Source organism: Parambassis ranga, chromosome 1, assembly GCF_900634625.1.
Source record: "Parambassis ranga chromosome 1, fParRan2.1, whole genome shotgun sequence".
In the NCBI taxonomy this organism is placed as follows: domain Eukaryota; kingdom Metazoa; phylum Chordata; class Actinopteri; family Ambassidae; genus Parambassis; species Parambassis ranga.
In genome coordinates this window covers 6,013,663-6,036,126 of record NC_041022.1, presented here as the reverse complement: position 1 = coordinate 6,036,126, position 22,464 = coordinate 6,013,663, and the positions used below count along the sequence as shown (strand labels likewise).

The window sequence follows — 22,464 nt, the reverse complement described above, 5'->3', positions numbered from 1 at the left end:
TGTTTGTTTACCGTTACCTGTGGATGGCCGGTCAGGTCGAGGCACACAAAGGTCAGACGCTCCATGTTTGTGGATCATGTTTTATTGAAGCTGCTGGTCTCCTTGGATTCCACACGATACCAAAACACACACAAACAATTGTGAAAACATTGTTGTATTATAGTAATGTTATTCATCTCTTTAACAGATAGATTTCATCAGATGGCCAAAAAAAAAATGTATCTTATATCTCTGCTATTATTTGAAACGATAGTAGTAGAAACATGGTTATATAATAAGGTGTATAAGTAAATTTGTGACTTTGGAATAATGTCTGAATAATATTTGAAGCTTTAAAGTGAACAAAAATCTAAAATCTGATCATCTACCACTGCAGACTAATTCTAATCAGTAACCTAATCAATAAAACCAGCCAAAGCAAAAATAATAATACTAGAAGAGACACATTTTTTAGTACAACAATCTTTATTCATTTTTCACTACATTTTCCTCTCGTCACTCTCTCCTCAGCTGGAATGAAACACAACAATCTTCTTTGCAAATCATCGCTTCACTCATCTATCTCTCTGACCGTTTTAAAAACCTATCTGAAGTGCAGGCGTCCCCCATGATGGATTAATAAGTCCACTGAGGTCACAGAGCTCAGCCTCTAATGAAGTGTAGTAAGTGCAGTCACTCGGTGTGTCTGTCGGGGTCACTCCTACCGTCGACACACCTTCTTATTTCTTACCTGTACAGAACACAGGAACACAAACAGGAACAGGAATTAAAATCTCAAACAAACAAGTCACATTAACATTAAAATGTATTTTTAAATGTTTAGTTAGAGAGTAGAGCAGAAAGACACCAAAGCCCTAAACTAGAAGTGCATCGATTTTTCCAGGAAGCATCAAAACATTAAACCTTCAGCTTTGGACAAACCGTCTCACATGCACTCTTCTCTCTGTGTGTGTGTGTGTGTGTGTGTGTGTGTACTATGTAGTGGTCCACACATGGAATCTATAATTCCTGATTCAGCCCCCCCCCCCCCCCCCCCAATCCCTCCCCTCCTCTGTCTTTTTCTTTTAACTTTCCTCATGAAAGAGAAAACAGCCACAACTTTCTTCAGAGACGAGAACGGACACACACAGAGATCAGCCAGAAATAAAACGCACACAAAAACACAAAACAAGATCGGGAGAGAGAGAAGGAGAGCAGTGCTCTAAACAAAAACATCAATACGGTGACCACCAGAAACACCAGGATACAACAACAGAGGAGCGCCGAGGCCTGGGCAGACCGCAGGGGCTCATGCTGTGTGATGTGGCCCAGCAGCAGGCTCTCTCTCCCTGGGCACTGCGTGTCTGTAGTGGTCTCCTGGGCCGGAGGGGGTGACCATCCTGAACTAATTGGTTCATCCGAACATGCATCCTGATCTTCTGAGTCATCAGGAATTCTGCCTTCAAAAAGCCATGTCCTATTAACTGTGGTTTTTGGGGTTTGTGTGTGTTTTTACCATGACAAGAATCGTGTGGCTTGAAGCCTTCTGTTCTTTCTCCACAGAGAGAAGGAAGTGATCTGCCAGGAGCTCAGTGCTGGGCACGTTACTTTAAAAAAGTAACTAGTTACTAGTTACTTCTCCCTAAAAGTAACTGAATTAGTAACTGAGTTAGATCATTATAAAAGTAACAAATTATCATGGAAAGTAATATTAATACATGCTGTATGAGGATGTGAGACCAGGCTCCTATCAAATTCAATACATTATAATATTATTATTACCAGTGGACATCCTCTCTAATTAAAGAAAAAACTTAACAGTTCCCACACAGTTTGCTCAGATGAGCTCAGTGTAACGCTGCAATTTATTGTCAGTAATAGTAATGGTGATGTAATGTTGGAAACAGTCATTTGTTTGACTACTTGTTACTAAAACAAGTAATGCTGTTTATTTATAACTCTGTTATTCCCATCACTGCAGGAGCTGCTCTGAGTGTGCGTGTTCTCACATTGAACCTTTGGTGCAGAGTTGGTGCCGAACTCTGCTGTGTGTTTACCAGCTCATTTGTCAGTGGTGTCCATCAAACCCTGCTACATGTAAAATAATTGGACAGATACTCTGAGAAGCTGCCCAAACACAGGGCTTTGTGACAGCAGCAACATGTGTCAGGACGAGGCTTTGTATGCCGCAGAGAGGACTTCTCAAATTTAAGACTATGATGATGTTTTGTATTTAAACAAGTGGAGGTTGTATCACATTGATTGAAACCTGCTGACTGATCCAGATTAGAGTCATTTTGTCATATTATTGGCTCATCAGTCATCTGTGAATTTGCCCATACCTGCATGAAAAGTGCTACACAAATAAAAGACAAAATGATTGCTTAATTAGGAGTAATTTGTAGCCTGGTGTTGCTAGACTACCAAGTGTTTATGGTGTATTTGTTCTAAATGAAGAAATGTTTGATGGTTTGTGTAAAGTGTTTCACTACAAGGGAGGAAAAAATATCCAGACAGGAGAAAACATCTCCAGTCTTTCTGTATAAATGTGCTGTTGTGATAAACACAACTGTGTGGATGGGACTTCCAATTGTGTTTATGTCACTTTCGTCTGTTGAGGATCTGGCTCTTCATCTGGTGTTTGTGGTATTGTGTTGATATACAGTGGTCTGAACTGCTACTAACTGGTTAGCATGTCAACCAGACATATTGTATTGCATTACAATACACATGTCTTTTTCTCATCCTTTCTTTGTTGCTTAATGGTAAATGAACTGGGGTTAAAAAGCAATTTCATCCAAACTACGACTTATGGCGAGCGGGTAATTTGGCATCTTCAACAGGCCCACCTATCGATTACTGAACAACTCACCTATAATAATCCTAAATTTCTTATCAGAGCACTTTCAGTAATCTAAGTGGGTGAGCCCTCTTGTCTTGTTCTGACCTGGAAGTTTTAGCCACTTGGGCACCTTGCCCGGGTCAGATCTGGCAGGTTTAGCAGCCTGGGTGTTTGCAGATGGATCTTGCTCATCCTGTGCGGACCCGCTGGTGTCCATTGCAGACTCTGGTGGCGGCTCCTCGAAGTCCGCAGAGCTGGAGGAAATAGTCAGAACCTGGGGCATATAACTGAGGGGAAAAGAAAGGATAAGATGCTTAGTAGGTGTGGGGGATGTTGTTGTTGGTTTTTTTTTTGAGGAATTCATGCGTCGACTTCAAGCAGCATTGTTTTGCTGGCAGCGGAACTGAGTCAGGGTTAAATAGGATAAAGATCTAAAACAGAGGCGGAGCAACGACCTTGTTAAAGAAGCAAAGGACAACAGATGGAGGTCACTTTTGGGAAACTGGCTCTATCTTTAGAAGGACTGGATAATGGTTTGTGTGTGTGTGTGTGTCAGTGTGTGAGTGAGTGTGTGAGAATCTGCATGCGTGTGTGGAGGAAATGAGGGGGCATGGGGGCACCTGCTGTTTAGGCAGAACCTCAAAGGGATTCCAATGATGACAGCTTTGTGACAGGAAAATAGGCTGGTTGCCGCGGGATACAAGTGCATACATACACACCCAAACACACACACATGGCCCAGCACACATTCAAACACACACACAAGTGCACATACCTTGCAATGGTCTCATTTGCTTGCATGGCTGAGACCGAAGATTTAAGCAGTTCCCTCTTCATGTAAAAATCTGCGGAGGAAACACACAATGTAAACCACGTTCCACAGTAACACACGGGTATCTTGTGCAAATCAGCATATGAAAGAAACCAAAAAGACAAAAACCTGTCTTAACATCGGAGCCGAAGTACACGAGTGCACCAGGAAACAGGTCGGCCTAGAGAGACAGACAGAGAGGGGTGAACAGAAACGTTTGGCACACATGTCAATTCCTGCAAAAACGAGGAAATATCCAAACAAAACTGCCTCCTGCTACACGCAAACCAAGTGCTGCTGCCACATCCAAGCCAAAGTCAAGTTGAGTTTTGAGGATGATTCATTGCTCGGGGATCTGAACCAGTAACCACGGTTCTTTGAAGCAGACCACAAAATGAGCACCAATCAAATGGTTAGTGAAAACACTTTCACCCCCATGGCACCACATTCCTCTCCGGTGATAGTCTTAATGGTTATAATGGACCAGTCTCAGGCAGATATTATCAAGCGTACAATTATGAGGTAGAAACACAGACAGGCCGGCAGGCAGAGCACATGTCTGTCACTCTGACAGGAAGTAAACAAAACTAGTTAAAGAAAACATCTACTAAACGGGAGAAACAGAGGAGAGCATGAAGCAGAGAGCGGCCATCGAAAAATCTAAAAAAAACAAAAAAAACAAACAAAAAACCAAAACAGACACAAACATCTAATTTATCCTGAAATAGTAGTTGCTGCAGCTCCAGATTTCCCACATGAATGAGCACACATCTTCTGAATTCCCATAAAAATGTACGTTTTAAAGCCAATTCATCCTTCTGAACATAATTTATTAAATACACAAACCCTCCTGCAAGTAATACAATCAGGACAATCGTCCTTTGCTAACAAGTTATCTGACACTGATGACACTGACTGACCTGAAACCAGGTGAAAGGAAACAAGGAAACACATGACTGTTTTTCCCCCACAACATTATAACATGAGAAATTGTGAGCCAGAGGTGCCGTGTGTCTCCAGTGTTTCAACACTTCTTTTGTTTCTGTTCTATTCATGGGTACAAATTGGAGAAAATCCGTCAGGATCCACCTGAGAAATGTCAGATTCTTGACATGTTGTGAATTGGATTCTCCTCAGGCCCAAATATTATTCATCAATCTGTGAAGTTCCCGTCCTGTGTGGTGATGGTAAGAGGAATCCAGGCTCTTGCACCCTCCACTAGTGTTGCCCTTTAACAAGTTTTCTAACATTTTACCTACAGGAATGTGGTTCATTCAGGCAGGAATGGCACCAAAACATGGCAGGTGATTAAAAAACAGCAGACTTCTGGTTGGGTTTTAACATGGTGACAGATGAAGCCTCCCATGGGGACACAAAACAGCTCTTCAGAAACCTTTGTGTAACTTTTCACCCATAGTTAGAGAGATATAATCAATGATTAAAACTTTTGATGTGGATGTAATCAATACACTAGTAGACAGCAGTACACAGAAATTGTTGACATTTCCTGTTTCCAGGAGGTGGCGCTATGACTATATCGGAGTATTGGCGTATCAATCTGTTCAGATCTGGAAGTTCATCATTATTACAAAGTTTAGGCTGCTGGCGGGTTCACCCAATGCTACCACCCGTCACACACACACACCCTCTTTTTTCTGTCTTGTGTGTAACTGGTGGCTAAATTGGGACACACTGGCCTAATTGCTATTATCACAGCTCTATGAGCAGGAAACAATGTGTTACAGAGGAACAACAGGCATTCCTGCGATCCTGCTCCCTCTGGCAGCGGTACTTCCACTCTGGATAAGACGGGCCGGCAGGACGAGACCCGTGTGTGTGTGTGTGTGTGTGAGAGAGAGAGTAAAAAACACAGAAGAGAGGAATAGAGTGAGAGAGAGAAAGAAAGAGGCAGAACGGATCCTGATGGAAGACAGAGGGGGAGACGGATGAGGGAGGGGACGCCTGGTATCAAAGGGCTTCTGGGTTGGGAAACATTCCTTTCCTGACATGACACAAAGTGATTAAAGTGTGCGTCTGTGTGTGTGTGTGTGAGAGAGACATATGCATGTGCACTCGTGTCTATGTTACATGACAAAAAAAGATTAAAGATTCCTTGTGAGTGTCAAAGATTGATGTTATAGACAGGGAAACAGAGCCAGACTGTGTGTGCACGAAATGACACCAAGGGGATTAAAGATTTTGTTTTTGTGCACTTTAATGCTTTTAAGTCCCTAATGGATAGAGACATGGGGGTGAGGGGAGGGGTGAGGCACAACAGAGGGTTGGAGAGAGGGACCGTATGGGTGCTGGAGATGGGGTACAGGAGAGGGACGAGTAGTGAAAAACAGGCAGCGAGTATTCAGAAAGGGACAAAAAGATGAAAAACAAAGAGAGACGGGCGACTTACATCAGAACATCAGATTTGATTCAGAGAGACCGCGGCACCAGGAGGTACACACACACACCCCAACACGGGCACTTTTCAAAGTGTGCTTTTGAGGATCGTTATCTTTTGTACCAGTTCCTCTGAGGAGCTGAATCTTGTTCATCATCACAACACGATATCACTTCAAACAACTTTCTCTTCCTCCCCTTGGAGCCTCCACTTCTTCTCTCAGGTTGAGTCAAAGTGTCAAGTGAGAAAAGAGGAGGCGCTGATGACAAATATGTTCTACTTATTCCAAAATAATTTGTCTAAAAATAAATTTCAGCGAGGGTGTTGAGGGACAAAACGATCAAGCATGCCATGGTACAACTTGAACTGATTCATTACTCGAAAGGCTCTAAACTCAAAGGCAACAAAGCATCAAGGCTGTCCATTGCTCTCTCTGTGTGTGTGTGTGTGTCAAGATCAAAGCAAGGCCTGTATTAACCCCATGTGCCAGTCTGGGAAAAATCAAGCCCAGCTGGGGTCAAGGACAGTGGAGAGGGGGGAACAAGTGTGAGTGGAAGAGGGGGAGAGCGGGAATGTTGTGGGGCTTTGAAGAGCAGAGAAGGACCAGCCGATACATTTTACAGTCAGTGTGTGTGTGTGTGTGTGTGTGAGAGAGAGAAAAGTTTTGTAGTTGTTGTTTTCTGGAGTTTCACTGTGATGTGGTTTGTTTGAGTCAAATCAGCCATTTTATTATTGAATTTCAAATGGAGCATTGTGTGCATGCTTAAATGACAGCGTGATGAGACTTACCTGGAAAAGTGAAACTGAAGGGTCGTCCAGAATTTTCTTTGGAGGGGTGATGACTAAAAAAAAAAAAAAAGTTTTGAAAAATGATAGAAATTATAAACTGGGAATTATGTTCTTACAAAAACATATCCTGCAATTACTGGAAAGTTAACTTGGACAGAACACATGCGGTTACAGGCCGACTGATTCAAGCTATTCCAAAACAATGTGACCAGTTTCAATCTGATTTTAACAGCAACAGTTTTGAAAAAATTGATTTGTCAGTTTTAACTCTTTAACTCATACGAAAATACGCACTGTAACAGACGTACCTAGCTGTATTGAAGCGAGGCGCTGTTCAAATTAACAGGAAAACACACAAAGGAAGGCCCATAAGGTATATTTTCAGGGGAGATATTTGGAGTATGATGTGGACTGAATCAAGCCTGATGTCAGGTACGGCACATATTCAGAGATTCATCGTTGTCTGGACAGGTTCTTCCGAGTCAGATCCTTCAGAGGCCAGACAAGACCCTCTCATAGTATTCGCAGACCACATAATGGGACACTCTAATGAGTTTGTATGTGTAGTTCACACAGTCCTTTTCCATTTTGTTCCATCTTTATATGTGCACAGCGTACTGTGGTGGATGAGGATGCACACAAGCATCAATTAGTGTGACTGGATGATAAAGCCTCACAGTAATGCAATCTAGAAAGGATTCCTCCTTGACTTTGAGAAACACACTTTCTTATGCTCTTTGTTTTATCTCCTGTTTATTCCAGATTTCTGAAATGATCCTCTACAGATTTCTCCACTAATGTTACCGACAATTTAACTCACCTGTTTTGCCTCATTTTCTGCATTAATCAGCGCATGTTTTTGAAATTTTCCAGTAAGAGATAAACGGATGGTTGCGCAGCCTCTTGAAGTGATATTATTTGTTTCGGAATAACTTTAAAGACTTAGATTAGAAGCTTATGTAACATGTATGACTTGAGATTCTAATAAACATGAAGAAGAAGTATGGTGTCATACCATCTTCACACAGGGTGAGGTTTGATGCTAGGAAAATAAGTGACACTTACACAGGTAGAAACTGAGCTGAGGATCCTCCAAATGGCTCATCACAAACTGCCTCAACACACCAACTGGACACAGAGAGAGCAAACACATGAATAAGCTGCAGCTACATTAGTCACTGCATGGAGTCAGTGCAAAGTCATTTTTGGGAAGGAATTTCCCTCTTGTTTGTTGTTCTCCTGGTTGTTGTGTTACTGTTGGTGCTGAGGTGCATCTAATCCCTGGAATTACAGACCTGTCTCATTCTTTCTGTCTCTGTCACCCTGGTGTGGCTACAGTCATAAATGTGGTGAGGGAGCCGCAAGTAGCTTTCACATTGCAGCCATACCTGTGGCTAACCAGCTGAAATGAACACTCACTACGCTGTACACACACGCGCACAAACACACACACACAAACACCTGTCTCCAGGGGCCTGAAGAAGCCCTGTAGAACATGTCTGTCTGGAAACTGGACCCTCAGGACCACCTGGAGACAAACAGACACAGGGTTATTTATAGTGTGTGTATTTTAAACATAAAATAAAAAAAAAAACAGGTGATACTGAGTCTGCTCACTTTGGGATATTTATCCATCTTCTCTTTTATCTGTGCCTCTCTCAGAGATTTAGTTATAAGTGGAGCCTCTTCCAAATGCTTCCTGAAGAAAAACAGGGACAAAGAGACAAACTCAGTTATAACGTAACACACTGCGGAATAAAAAGCAGACCATTTAATCAAGAGCGAAAAAGATGCGCACAGAAAAGAAAGAGTCAGTGTTTCATCTCCCGCCCTCAGTCGTGTGTGGCCGTGTATGCGTGTGTGCATGTCAGGAGCAGAGACAAATTGCTGTGGTCGGCCTAATTCCACCCTTGGTAATTGCAGTCATTGACATGGTAGTAGCATAGCCATGAGGCAGCCAGCTAAGTCAATGTAGATGGAGATTAAAGGATGTGCACTGTTAGGTCTCAACCTGGTGGTGTTTGGCCTATGGCTGGAAGATAAACGTCCACGCAAAACAGAATTACTAATTGCTCCCAGTATGCCATATTTAGAAGCTTTTGTAGTATGCGTGGTGTCTTGTAAATGAGAACATGTTTGCAAACACACACACACACACACACAGTGTCTCAACAGCTGTGGTCTGCTGCGGCCACATGCAGAGAGCGCAGAATAAACTTGTTCGCATCTGTTTTGAAGAAGCGCTCGTAAATAAATAAAAACTTCAAACTCATAATAAATAAAACACTTCAAAACGCACGCATTGATGCCCGGCATTCTCCCTGCCTATGGCCTCTCATCACTGCTATGGTATTCTGCAATTAAGGGTTATACATCGACAAAACACCGCAGGACCGAATGCCAAACTGACTAATTATCTGTTACAAACAGTGCAGAAACACATCTGAGCCAGACATGTTTCTGCAGCAACAAGGTATTTATACTAATTATATCACACACAGACACACACAGTCCCTCTGACCCAATGTCACTCAACCAGTTCACCGATCACTTCCTCCTCCCACCTCTCGCTCTTCAGCTGGGCGAAACGCTTTCGCACATCGTCCACCGTCACTTCAAAGAACTCGTCGGGCAGATCTCCGTGCTCCTCAGATTCATGAGACATTGTGTCCAGGTGGTAAACAAGAGGCTCCCTCTCCACTGCCTGATGATGGAGATGGAGAAAATGATGGAGATATAAAATAAAACATCATAATAACATGTTTTTAGTAGATCAAATGCTTAATTGTTGGGCTCAGTTGAAAATCCACATTAAGGGAGGCTGGAATTTACAGAGCAAGTCAGTAAGTAAGTGAGTTTACCTCCAAGTACTCCTCTGTGTGGTCAATGTCTTTGTCTTGCAAGTTGGCAGTTTTACACTGTGAAAGAAACAGAGAAGGCCAAAACACTCCAATTATCAATAAGACCAATGACAATTAAATCTTGAGCAAAACATTGTGTCATCTTGAGAAAATCTGCTAATAGAGAAAATAGTGAAACAGCATCTGTCTAAAGGGCAGCCGCCCTTACAGCCTGACTGGGTCACAGTGGCTCCTTCAAATGCATCCATCTTTACCCTGATAGGAGCGGGTGGATCCTTCATGAACCAGCATCTCAATGATTATACCTGACAGTTGTAATTGGAGCAAAGAGAAGGCTAAGGATCGAGAAACAGACTGATCCGCTCTGATCTTTGAGGTCTACAAAGGCCAAACATCTGTATGCCAAGTCCTTTCAAGGATGCTGCGAATGAACTGTACTGAACTTTAATACGAAAATGTCAAAAACAAGCCGAATAATATGCTGCAACTAGACAGACTTTGATATCAGTGATGAATTCTAGATAAGATTAATTTAGCCATCATGGAAGAAGAGCTGAATTACTCTGGCATATTTACAGAAAAAACAAGGCATTTGCAGTTCTGAGTACTTTACAATTGGCCCCATTATTTAAAATAAGTAAAACCACCCAGTTTCACTTCAAAGAAGTTCAAGATATTCATTTATCAACCATGCAATCCACTTTTCAGCCCTATTTTACTCTATGCTTTGAAAAAATGTTGTTTTTGATCTTGGAAGCAACAGATGGAAAAACAATCTCAGTAGCACTTCTTTCAAGCCTGTCACATGTTTTTTATTAGCAAAGGCAGATCATCGTTTAAGTCAACACAGACAAGACCCTTTAAAGGGCTTCATAACTAGAAATTCAAACATCCACAATTTAATGGGTGGAGGGCAAACTTTATCTGCTGAGTGGACCTGATTTTCACACTGTTTTCTATTGCTGGCAGGTTTATTTATCTTGGCAAGTACAAATATTTATTGGTGCTGAATTACGACATTGTAATTAATTTGAACTCATCAGTGTGTTTGTGGCTCACCTTGTTGCTGGACATGAAGCTCGATTTGGCCTTCTTGGCTTTGGGTGATTCTACTGTAGCCGTCAGAGCTGACAGTGATGAGGATGATGATGAAGATAGTGAGCGTCCAGCTGCTCCTCCACCTGGACCACCGAGGCGCTGCCCACCTCCAGAAAAAGGGATGAAAGGAGCCACTGAAGCAGAGGGGGAGGAAGAAGATGGGCGACAGTTGAGTCCTGATGGCCCTGCTTCCTCTCCATCCTCTTCAGGTGTTTGTCGTCCTGCGTGAGGGACAGACTGGGGACTTGGGACATCTTCCTGCTTGACAGGAAGTGAGCTTGTGGCCATGACAGGAGTTGGCGTAGGTAGAGTTTCCATTGGCGCATCAGGGCTTGACTCTTTAATTGGCACATCTGTTGTGGACATCTCTGAAAATGATGGAGCGGGATCGGACTGAGGTGTTGGGCTAGGTGTGGTTTCCTTGGCAACAGGTGTGGTTGGCATAGCAGCAGTTTCAGTTTCATCATTCTCTCCTGGGGTTTTATCCTTTTTGAGTAAAAACCTAAAATAGAAAAAGAACAAGAACATAAACTCTAAGTGATTCCCAGCCCTGCAATGGCAGACTGTCAACTGTACTTTAAATAGTTTTATTAATGACTATTCCAATCACAAACACTTACATGTTTGAAAACACACAGCCTACCTGATAATGGCACTTCCCCCTGTAAGACCCAGAGACTTGAGAGTGGATTTCTTTAGTGCTTCTTCCCCAGTCACCTACAGACACACACACACACACACACACACACACGAACAAACAGCTGTGTTACCATAAAACCCACTTTCATCTCTTGAGAAAGGGAGAGTTAAAGGAACCCTGCATACCTCGTCTCTCATGTAAACACACACAGGAGTGGATCCTGATTCAGACAGCTCACTGGAGAGAGACATGAAGAAGAAAAACTGGGATTAAAATTCTGGCTGACTGATTTTCATTATAATTGTCACTTAAGAGTGACAAAACAAAACACAGAAGTGGCTTCCCTTTGTTCTGCGGATTCAGCTCTGTGATTTTACAATAAAACCTCATGCGATGCAGTGGCACACTGTCTGCATGTGTAAACCATGTGTGCACAATCCCGTGTAGAAACTAATTGAACCATAAATGTTTTACTATTGTTCTCCTCTATTCTGAAAATCAAAGCTTCCCCATGTGCTTTCACAACATTCCCAGAGCTTTTTACTTCGGTGTGAAGCTAATGTTCATTTCATGGAAGCATAACTTCCTTGGAATCAGATCAGGATATGCAGTGATGTCATTTAATAGAGATGAGATGAGGGCTGGATGAATACGCAAGCACCTGGGACCGCACAGCTGGAACTACTGAGTAACAGCTGCATGTGTGTGTTTGAATGAGTGGCGGTGATGTGTGGGAAAGCTGAAACTTCAGTAGAGGAGTGGTGAGAGGGAAGGATGTTATGTTGGCCAGTGTTCATTCCTTCACAGTGACCATCTTCACTTTACGGAAAAAGAATGAAAAGCAGTAATCTCACTGTTACGTACATTATTACATAATTCTTTTACAACAATTCAATATGCTGGTAGTGACATTATCTAAGATATTTGAAAAATGAAATTCTAATGCTGAGCAGAATCACATCAAAAAAAGGTGACAGACAAAGGTGACACACTCTACCCATACCTGACAACATTTCTTTTGTTGTGTGAGTAGTTAACAGCACAGGTAAACAAATTTTAATTAGCTCTGCAGCGATTTACACCTTCAACTGGCAACAGAACCTGAGACTCCATTAGGATCCTATAATTATACAGATATGCTAGCAGTGGATATTGGTAATTTATCTTAAAAATTAATTGCACAATGAGGAACAAAAAATGTCAATCCTGTTTCATGGTTGGATTTTTGCAGCAGTCATCTTATATTTAATAATTTCTTATATGAACTACCAAGTCTCAATGGGAGGAAGCAAGAATGCCAAAAAAAAATCCTCAGTTTGGTCTTCACAAAAACACTGGATGTGTATACATGCTCATACTCTAACCTGGTCTGAGGGAAATGTGTGAGCAGTTCCCACAGAGTTTGCCCACAGGAGAAGGAACCCTGCAGCCGAGAGCCATCCTCCATCTGGAGAGCAATCCGAACCTGAAAGCACAAGAAAACACAGGAGGAGTCTAAAGTCAATGTCAAGATCCAAAGACCTATCTAAACAGATCTACACAAATAAACCAAATAAACATGATCCAGAAAAGAAGAGCAGGTTGAAATTATCAGCCATCATTTCAACCACACATCTACAGCTAGTTGCCTATCTACAGTAGGTGTGTGTACTAGTGACATAAGGGTTTCCATACATGCAGAAAAAGCAAACTCACTTCAATAAATATCAAAGACTCCCTAGGTGGTCATTTGTAAGTTCCTGGCTCTTTACTCCTGAGCCATTTTGCAGGAAGAAAATTCTTTGGTAATCGAACTTGATTAAGCTGCACATGTGGACCAACCTCAGTCTGAAAATGAATAACACACGGCATTAGTGTTGTTCTTTTTCGCTCTGACTCATTCTACGAGTTGTTTATGTTTACTCAACAACGGTGTCATCCAGCACAGAGCGCTAGCGGTACACCAGCACACCGGCAGAGATGAAAAGAGTTCCTTGGCTGTCAACAGCCAAACGTGAAACACACCAGTCCATGCCTGTGTGTGTGTGCGAGAGAAAATAAAAATCTACAAGGTGTCAACAGTCAACCATCCATCAAATGAACAAACGCAGCAGATCAAACCCAGCCATAATTTTACTGCTTAGATTATGATGCTATGATGTCATAGGAAACTACAGCTCACCTACAACAAAGTGTGTTTTTTGGATGCAAATCAGAGAAAGAGCACAGATGGAGATTTCACACACTTCCAGGTACTCACAATAAAACCTAGAGATTTGTGATACAAGACAACCTCTCATCTGAATGTTGTTCCCCAAATATAACTATGGGTGGACAACATTAAACAACACGTTGACACATCATCTGATTCATTTTAGGGGTAAGTGATTTGGGATGTGTATTGACGTGGAATTCTTCACTCATAACTTCTGGTATTGTTGATGATTTTCTTGATATAGACTGAACCAGAACCTGCTAGTCTGCTTTCAGAAAGCTGGTAATGAAGCTATGAAGTTAACTGCATGTAAAGGCCAAAGACAGAAAGAAATATCTAATGCCGTCCATGCCTCCTGTTGGCTCATTTTGTAGGATGGTTGCCGCTCTGGCAGATCATTTTAGCCCACTGCCTTACTGTGATTTTTTTCCTCTAACCTGGCACCGATCTGTAGCTTTGCCATTCGTGTGTTGATGAAAAGTCATCCGAGTCATTTTTAATTAAAGAACTTAAAGCAGGGCAACTGGATTTGTTACAGCTGCTTTGAAGAAAAATTATCAATGCATAACTGACTGGCCTCTGCTATCCTTTTCTGAAGCTTCTGACATGCTACTTGAATTAGTCTTGTCTGCAGGATAATTCTCCGAGATCGGGTGAGAATATTAGAAATCTGGCAAAGGCTCAGAGGAGAACCACTCCTCCTCCACATTGAGGAGCCATTTTTGGGCATTGGATAAGGATTCCTCCTAAGTTGGTCTAAGAGGGTGTTGAGATCCCCCTAGAAGAAGATGCAGGAAGTAGAGACGATGTCCTAAGTTGAAGACTGAAATCTTCTGTGGAGCAGAAGGGAATTTTCAGTATGCATAAAGACTGAAAGCAAGGTCTCACAATCCTTCTGAATGCTTGAGGCTTTGAGGTTGAGGTCCCACACTGGCTTTTAGCAGGGAAGACTTAACCACAACAGTTACACCCCGCTAGATCATCATATCACACACATTCATACTTGTACTCTTGACTAACCTGGCTGTCAGCTACACCTTGTTTCTTTGTACTTGTCACCATTTCCAGTTTAGCGTTGTTGGGCAGGTTGGCAAACCTCCATGGCAGCGTAAGGTCAAGAACAGTCCTCTGAAACCTGTCGAACAGTGACAACAGAGGAGAGACAGCTGAGCATGATGCTGCAAAACAACCTCTTACTATGGTATTTACTACTACTATTAGTAATAGAACTTAAAAATGATAATAACTTCAATAGACGGCTTCTCCTTGAACTTAAATATACAGTTACTGGCTCTCTAACCAGTCAAATCTAACCATACTCGTATATGTAGTAAAGGAAGATCTCAATCACACTACAATTAACCTTTGACCACTTGAATGTAATACATTGTTACTTGGGTATTCCTTGATATTCAAGTCTCTCACAGCATTCTTAGGGTTTATAAGCATTCAGAAACAGCATATCCTGAGCAGTTTAGCTTGAATCCAAGTGGATAGTGGTGCTAAATTTTAAGAATTTGAAAGAAATTATGTGATCTCTTAGGGTAAATATGCCAATAACTCAAAATTTAATTGATCAGTCATGTAATCTTTAATGTAAATTAACGTAATATAAAATTATTTTTTTTAATTATTTATTTTGCTTGAAAGACTCCTGCTAACAATATCTTTTTATTTCAATGGCTACATATCAACAGCCATGTCAGTGTGCAAATGTTTTCTTCTAACCATTACTTTCATATTAACATACATTTAAACTGTCAGAGGTTAAGCTGACAGCTTCTAAAATGAAGTGACAGCTACATCAACAAACTGATACTCACTTCAAACCGTGTTCGTCAGGTTTAAATCCATGTTTTTTGCACACGTCCTCCAGCACCTGAAGTAAACAAAGACATGCGCAATGTCACAAAAAAGCCGTGACACCCAACAAGTGGATTGAAACGATTTTATGCGCACGAAATCAGAAACTGATCTGTCACTGGCTAACAACAGTTAGCCAAACAAGCTAACTCAGGGGAAACTAGTTCGCTAAGGTGAGTAAACAAAAGAACAGAATTAATGAAAACGTCCATGTCAGAGAAAAACCGATTGTCCCATAAACACAACTAACCTGTAATAACGGTGTGTTTGGAGACACTTTAACTGTTTGCCTTCTCCCATTTGGAGCAAGAACCGTTACAGCTGTGCCGCTGGCTGCCATTGTGTGCTGTGACGTCACGGTGTTTGTTTGAATAAACTTTATTCCTCCAAAGAGGGGACACAATTGCTTAAAGGGACAGTTCAGCCAAATTGAAAAAACATTTTTTGAAAAGTGACACACACACATATATATTTATATATATATAAATGCAAAACATGAAACATTTTGCTTGTGGTGTATTTTAAAGATATATAACACAATTTTACCGTCCAGGACTTCATAGTGCAAATAATCACTTATTAATTTTATGGGGAATAAACTACCTGTTTTTTCAATTATAAGAATACAAAAGTGTCTGTTGTGAAAAGTCTGTCACTGCATCCATGGAGATCACTAAATCTTTGTGTGTAAACTTTGTGTATGTGCCAAAAGACAATTCTGAGAAGATGTGTCTCTTTGAAATGTGTAATTTTATTGGTAATTTTTGGATATTGTTTAATTTAAATTGTCAATAAACTTTGGTCTGACTATGAATAGGTAATTAAACAATTAGATAAAAGGTAGACCTTCACTTGTCAATAATGGTGCTGAGAATTGTTTGCTTTTTAGGTCCTGAAGTCCATTCATACGTTTTCAATCCAAAACAACATAAAGATTAGTATTCTTTCCTTTGACTTTCATTTTATTAATAACATAATTTCAAAACAATATTCACTTTAACACGCTTCATCTGCTGTGGCGCTCACAACAGACGAAGACAGAGCCTGTCTGTAAACTGGCCACAACACAGCAGCCAATCTGTTCCCCATATGGACGACTTCATGTATGTACCATATGCAGTTTGACAGACGAGCTGCTCTGAAGCTGAGGAGAATCAAGGCCGTTTTGTCTCAGTGAGAATCAAATTGGATCAAAGCTGGAATCAGACAACACGGACAGACAACATGACACGTGGTGCCAACAGATGGAGAGGTGTGAGGCCAGAATTTCACAGGCCAGACTGATCACTTCAGGAAGAAATCCACCTGGAAGAGAGAGAGAGAGAGAGAGAGAGAACTGAATACATTTCTCAGTTCTGGTGAGAAATTGCCACCATCTGAATAAACAAACAAACAATCAGTTTCCTTCCTCACTCAGCAGGACAGAAACTTCAAAACTACCTGGATGAAGTGCAAAACATCTGAAGTGGGTTTTAAATGGTGAGGGTGACAAAACAGGGGTTCCTTCCTCATAAAACACCATCAGAGTTCAAAAACTAGGATGGATGTCAGAGATCAGAGGATGAACAGATTTAGATGGTGAGTGGGTGACACTCAAAGAGAAACATCCCTCCCAGAGCAACAGCACATGATTTAAAGTCCTTCAGTGACCTTATCTCTGGAGAGATGTTTTCCTAACTATCCATTTTCAGCATATACGAAAACAACATGCGTCAACTGGAAACGTGCCTCTGCTGGACTGTGGCGTGACAAGCGTGACCCCCATCTGCAGCAGAACGGCTCGTCCTACTGCGATTCTACTCACACACCACGTTCAATCAAAAACACTTCAAACGCAGCGCGGTCATATGATGACACAACATCAAAGAGACTGAGTATATGAGTGGACCGGCTGAGGGGGCGTAGCAGGCATACGCGCGCTCTTGGTGTGAGACCGACGCCCCGCTAGGAGCATCAGCCAACGATAATAACGATTGGCCCACGGGAGTGAGAAGCACGGGGGCAGGGAGGGAGTGGGGGAGGAAGACTTCAAATAAATCCCCTCTTCGTCCGCAGCTCATGATCCCCTAAACCAAGAGGCAGCAACAGGTCGCTGAACGAGACATTTACGCGCGTAAAGACGCTTCTACTGGATGATCTGCTTTAAGGACATGGACCTGCACGTGCATTTTGGGTGAACCTTAAAGCAAGTGTCCACTTCTCAAGGCACCATGGAAGTCCGTAACCTGTGTTTATTCAGCACACCTTGTATGAGCAATAATTTCCTGGAAGTCTCCGTGCGTTTTCAGAGAACTTTCCATATCTTCAGCGACTCTTAGGACATGCAGTGTTTTATTCTGACCCCACGTACACAGTCCAGAGAGGTTTTCCAGTAAGAATCAGACATGCAGAGCCGCGGTGTGCTTAGAAGATCGACCGGACTCTCCGCTGTGCGCTCCTGCTTGCTGCTGCTTTTTATCCACATGAGCGCACCGCTGGAGGCGAGGAGAGTGCGCGGCGGCCGGGCGCAAACTCGGCGGGTGCAGCAACAGCAGCAGCCGCAGCCACCTCCGGCATACAGGGAGCGAGTAGAAGGAGCCACCGAGAGCTTTCCGTTAGACTTTACAGCCGTGGAGAGCAACATGGACAACTTCATGGTGCAGATAAAGAACCTAGCGCAGTCACTGTATCCGTGCTCTGCGCAAAAGCTGGACCAAGAAATGAAGTTGCACTTTTTGAAGAATGTATCTGTGACTTGTAATGACGGGTCACCTGCGGGGTAAGTGAATGATCTGCAGCCTCTTATCAGTTTGTCAACCCTGTCATTAATTTTATGTGTGGAGTATTCAAGTAAAGCCCAGAGGCAGCTGCGCTCTGTGGCACCAAACATCCCGTCTGTGTAGTGGTTTAGCTCCCTGCCCTTCATTCCCGTGACACTCCGGATGTGACCAAAATGGATCAAAGGCGCAGATCAGAGAGCGCAGGGCGCGCTCCCGCCACGCACATTACGAGGAGAGAAAAAGGGCAAGCGCGCTGCCGACAGAGAGCTTTTAACCCTATAGTTTAGGGATGAAGTTTAGGGTTTAAACAATTGAAAAATAAACGAAAAACATTAGATCACAACCAGTGTTTTAAAAATCATGTATCACAGGTGATCTGTTTTCAGACACATGAGAAACAAAATAAACTGTACAACTATCCCCCACAAACAATGAAGTATGAATAATAAGTCCTACAGTAAAAACAGACTAAAATACAGAAATCAAACTAAGATATATTTGTAGACTCACAAACAGCCGGTAGAAGACACTGAGCTATTCTTTCACCTTGGGCCCACAAAGAGTCTAATTTATTTAATGATTTTGAATCATCTCCTATGTGCTAAAAGTAATTCAATTTGCTGTTGCTAACCAAAAAAATAACAAGTATTAGAGAGCCAATTATATCACTAATTAAATAAAACACCTCCTGTGGGGATGTGAGGGACCTTTCCATGCACCACCCAAGCTCTGTGTGTGTGTGTGTGTGTGTGTGCTGCCAACAGCATGGTTAGTTTGCTCTACATGTGAAAAAAAGAAGCGATTAGAGCTCTGAAAGCCTCCAGCCTCCTGTGGAGAAGTTTAGTGGTGCGATCAGAGCCAAATCTTTCATGTGAGGATCAAAGGGAGCATCCCCACTATGGAGCTGGTGTTTGAATGCATCTGAGTGTGTGCACGAGTGGGTACATTCACAGGGATTTGTTTTGCTGTTCCCCTGCAGGTACTACATCAAGGAGTCTAAAGGCAGCAAGAGGTGGCTGTTGTTCTTGGAAGGTGAGGAATGAACCCGTGAACTGAACACACGGTTCTGTGAGACCTGTTAACAAGTGTGTGTGTGTGTGTGTGTGTTGTTTAGGAGGATGGTACTGTTTCAACAGGCAGACCTGTGAGAGCAGATATGAGACCATGAGGAGACTGATGAGCTCCACCAAGTGGCCACAAACCAGAACAGGTAGAGCTCCTGTGTTCTGTTCCAGACTGTGACCTCGGCTTCAAAGAGTTGAAGTGCAGATTCTGCAGAATGTCTGCATGAAGCTTTTCACTTTTCTCAGTAGGGGAAAAAAAACTTCCTCTGAATGAGTGAGATTCATAGACGTGTTTGTGTTTCCTCTTTAGCTGAGTTTGCATTAATCTTTAAAGCGCTCTTTCCCTCAAGTCGTCAGGGAGCTCCCTGTTTGTTTACGGCTCTCTGCCCCACACTCTCCCTCTCTCTCTGTGTATACTTTACACTGGTGGCCAGTGCTGTAGCCACAGAGCTCTTCAGTGCCTGCATGTAACTGCTGACCAAAGCAGGGAAAGTTAATGACCTATTTGCCACAGGGGAAAAAAAAACACTTTCACTCATCAGCAGCACACATGAAAACACCCAACAGCAGCATCAAAGTGTGTGGAGTTTAACAGCTAACCTACAGCACCGTGACATGACTTACCTTTAATGAAGCTGTATGAGAGGAGCTCACCTGTGTCCTCTACGTTTCTTCATTTTCACAGGAACTGGGATTTTGTCTCCACAGCCGGAGGAAAACCCTCACTGGTGGAATGCCAACATGGTGTAAGTCAATGCATGCATAAGGATGCTTTGTCACAAGCTTTCACTAACAAAGAATTCATTTTTTTTGTGCGTGTGTGTCTAACAACATTTTTGTTCTGTAGGTTCATCCCATACTGCTCCAGCGATGTGTGGAGCGGAGCCACTCCAAAGACAGATCAGAGTAAGACCACTGATTTAAACTGTGGATGTAGTTAAAGCTAGAAAGTAGAAAGTCTTTTTCTGTGCTCTCATGCAAGCACCTTATTCATGATTTTTTGCTTGTATATACTTTTTAAATTTCACAGGTCAAAACAAAAAGCTTCATGTTTTTACCAATTCTCTTCTCCTCAGATGATTATGCGTTCATGGGCTCTCTGATCATTAAGGAGGTGGTGAATGAGCTGCTGACTAAAGGTCTAAACAACGCCAAGGTTCTGCTTCTGGCAGGCAGCAGGTCAGTTCAGCATACTGTACATGTGTGTGTGTGTGTTTTACCAAACACTAGACTAGTGCCGTGTTTCTCCCTCTGATCTTTCTAATTCTTTCAACAGTGCGGGTGGTACAGGGGTCCTGCTGAATGTGGACCACGTTGCAGAGCAGCTGCAGTCACAGGGCCACACAGGGATTCAGGTCAGGGGCCTGGCCGACTCTGGATGGTTCCTGGATAACAAACAGTACAAATTCACAGATTGCCTGGACACCATCAGCTGTGCACCAACTGAGGCCATAAAGAGAGGCATCAGGTAGGACAAAGATTCGTGAGACTTATGAGAACTGCAGAAGACAGAAGAAGAATTGTGGTGATACTTTGTGTTTGTGCAGGTACTGGGGGGGACTGGTTCCAGAAAGCTGCAGACAGGCCCACGTGGGAGAGGAGTGGAACTGTTTCTTTGGATATAAAGTCTACCCAACATTAAAAAGTCAGTTACAAAACACTGTTTCATAACGAGCGCCAGAAAAAAAGGGCTCAGGTCTGACCTGTGCGTCGCCCTTTATCTGCCTGCAGGCCCAGTGTTCGTGGTGCAGTGGCTGTTCGATGAGGCCCAGCTGACGGTCGACAACATCCACCTGACCGGCCAGCCCGTCCACGAGGGCCAGTGGAGGTACATCCAGAACCTGGGACAAGAGCTGAGGAGCACGCTTCGTGACGTACCGTAAGACTGGCACAAGCTTACACACATACACAACAGACAAAAATCACTGTTTTGTTGACTGTGTTTTGCTTGGCAGGGCGATGTTTGTGCCAGCGTGTCTGTCTCATGAACTCATCACCAGAACGTAAGCAAATAAACATTTTAATACCAGAATATTTACACAAATAGTCTGGACCCTCCATTACTCCTCGTCTTCCTGCCCCTACAGATACTGGATGGACATCCAGGTGAAAGGCACCTCCCTACCCAGAGCCCTTCACTGCTGGGACCGCAGTCTCCAAGAAAACCTCCACATCAACAGCAGCCACAACCATCAGATGCACAGGACCCCTCCTGCCAGAGGCTGCCCTCTGCATCTGATCGACAGCTGCCCGTGGCCTCACTGCAACCCCTCCTGCCCGACAATTCGTGATCAGCTGACAGGCCAAGAAATGAGTGTGATCCAGTTCCTGAAGCACATGGGCTTTGATGTGCAGAAGATGGCCCAGCAGCAGGGCATGGATCCCAGGAAGCTACTGGGCATGCTCAATAATGGAAACTAAGTTGCAGGTGTGGTTTTAAGCAAGTCAGCCTGCATGACAAGCTGAACGAAAGAGGAAGACAAGAGGAAGCAAAACTCTGATGAGATACGATGTCTTTCAAACCTGTGTCTAAAAACACTCACATGTGCCTCCTGAGTTCTAAAGACATTTTGAAGCAAATACAAACCAGAATATTTCAGCTGTTTAAATACAAAATATGGGATCAGATCAGATATGCTATAACTCTGAGAAGATGGGTACAGTCTGTACCTGTGTGTATATACAGTAACATGTACTGTATAACGTCTACGTGCAGGTGAGATTATCATGCTAGCTGTCTATGGTAGACCTTAGAGTTGTGATGGGAAAGCACTGGACGTATTTGTGCGAGAGGTTTTAGTGAGGTTTGGTGCTCTCTCATCTGTCAACTCAAAAATATCACTTTCAGAAATCCATCATGGTGCTGCTCTTTCTACCCTCCACCAAATATGCTGCTTTTTGTCTTTTTTTTTGTTGAAAAAAATAATTTAATGGTAATATTTACTAATAAAAAGATTATTACTTTGTTTGTCAGGCTACGGTTAAGTGCTTTATTTATTTTTCTACTGAAATATCTTTTATATTTTCTTAATATTCCGACACTATAATGTTGTCTCCATTCTTTTTCTTGTTTGTTTTTCCTGCATGTTTGTGGAAAGAAAATGTACGCTTGTAGTGTTTGTTCATATTGTTTTTTAAGCGTGTATTAACTTGTACTGTAGTCATGACC

General features: G+C 42.6%; 2 protein-coding genes across 2 annotated transcripts; one reads left to right on the top strand and one right to left on the bottom strand.

Annotated features, from left to right (window-relative positions):
* Nucleotides 1-446: 446 nt before the first annotated feature.
* aspscr1 (ASPSCR1 tether for SLC2A4, UBX domain containing) lies at nucleotides 447-15,851 on the bottom strand. Its single transcript, XM_028413448.1, has 17 exons — nucleotides 15,723-15,851; nucleotides 15,433-15,488; nucleotides 14,630-14,744; nucleotides 12,780-12,880; nucleotides 11,601-11,652; nucleotides 11,419-11,492; nucleotides 10,737-11,277; nucleotides 9,678-9,734; nucleotides 9,381-9,520; nucleotides 8,434-8,515; nucleotides 8,278-8,344; nucleotides 7,882-7,944; nucleotides 6,817-6,869; nucleotides 3,762-3,813; nucleotides 3,597-3,666; nucleotides 2,927-3,108; nucleotides 447-730 (listed from the first exon to the last, which is right to left on the bottom strand). The coding sequence occupies exons 1-17, from the start codon at nucleotides 15,810-15,812 to the stop codon at nucleotides 720-722; spliced, it is 1,806 nt and encodes a 601-aa protein (XP_028269249.1). The 5' UTR covers nucleotides 15,813-15,851; the 3' UTR covers nucleotides 447-719.
* A 1,583-nt stretch (nucleotides 15,852-17,434) lies between these two features.
* Nucleotides 17,435-22,265, top strand: notum1b (notum, palmitoleoyl-protein carboxylesterase b). Its single transcript, XM_028404906.1, has 11 exons — nucleotides 17,435-18,230; nucleotides 19,211-19,263; nucleotides 19,346-19,441; nucleotides 19,981-20,041; nucleotides 20,143-20,201; nucleotides 20,372-20,474; nucleotides 20,572-20,763; nucleotides 20,843-20,940; nucleotides 21,027-21,174; nucleotides 21,251-21,298; nucleotides 21,383-22,265. The coding sequence occupies exons 1-11, from the start codon at nucleotides 17,857-17,859 to the stop codon at nucleotides 21,714-21,716; spliced, it is 1,566 nt and encodes a 521-aa protein (XP_028260707.1). The 5' UTR covers nucleotides 17,435-17,856; the 3' UTR covers nucleotides 21,717-22,265.
* Nucleotides 22,266-22,464: the final 199 nt, after the last annotated feature.

What these genes read in the sequence shown, in the direction of transcription:
- aspscr1 (XM_028413448.1), bottom strand. Translation starts at nt 15,812, where the DNA reads ATGGCAGCCAGCGGCACAGCTGTAACGGTTCTTGCTCCAAATGGGAGA. An exon ending in GCTTCATGTCCAGCAACAAG is followed by an intron (nt 9,735 to 10,736) that starts GTGAGCCACAAA and finishes TTTCTTTCACAG; the next exon opens with TGTAAAACTGCCAACTTGCA. An exon ending in CGGCTCCGATGTTAAGACAG is followed by an intron (nt 3,667 to 3,761) that starts GTTTTTGTCTTT and finishes TTTCCTCCGCAG; the next exon opens with ATTTTTACATGAAGAGGGAA.
- notum1b (XM_028404906.1), top strand. Translation starts at nt 17,857, where the DNA reads ATGCAGAGCCGCGGTGTGCTTAGAAGATCGACCGGACTCTCCGCTGTG. An exon ending in AATGACGGGTCACCTGCGGG is followed by an intron (nt 18,231 to 19,210) that starts GTAAGTGAATGA and finishes GTTCCCCTGCAG; the next exon opens with GTACTACATCAAGGAGTCTA. An exon ending in GTGGCCACAAACCAGAACAG is followed by an intron (nt 19,442 to 19,980) that starts GTAGAGCTCCTG and finishes TCATTTTCACAG; the next exon opens with GAACTGGGATTTTGTCTCCA.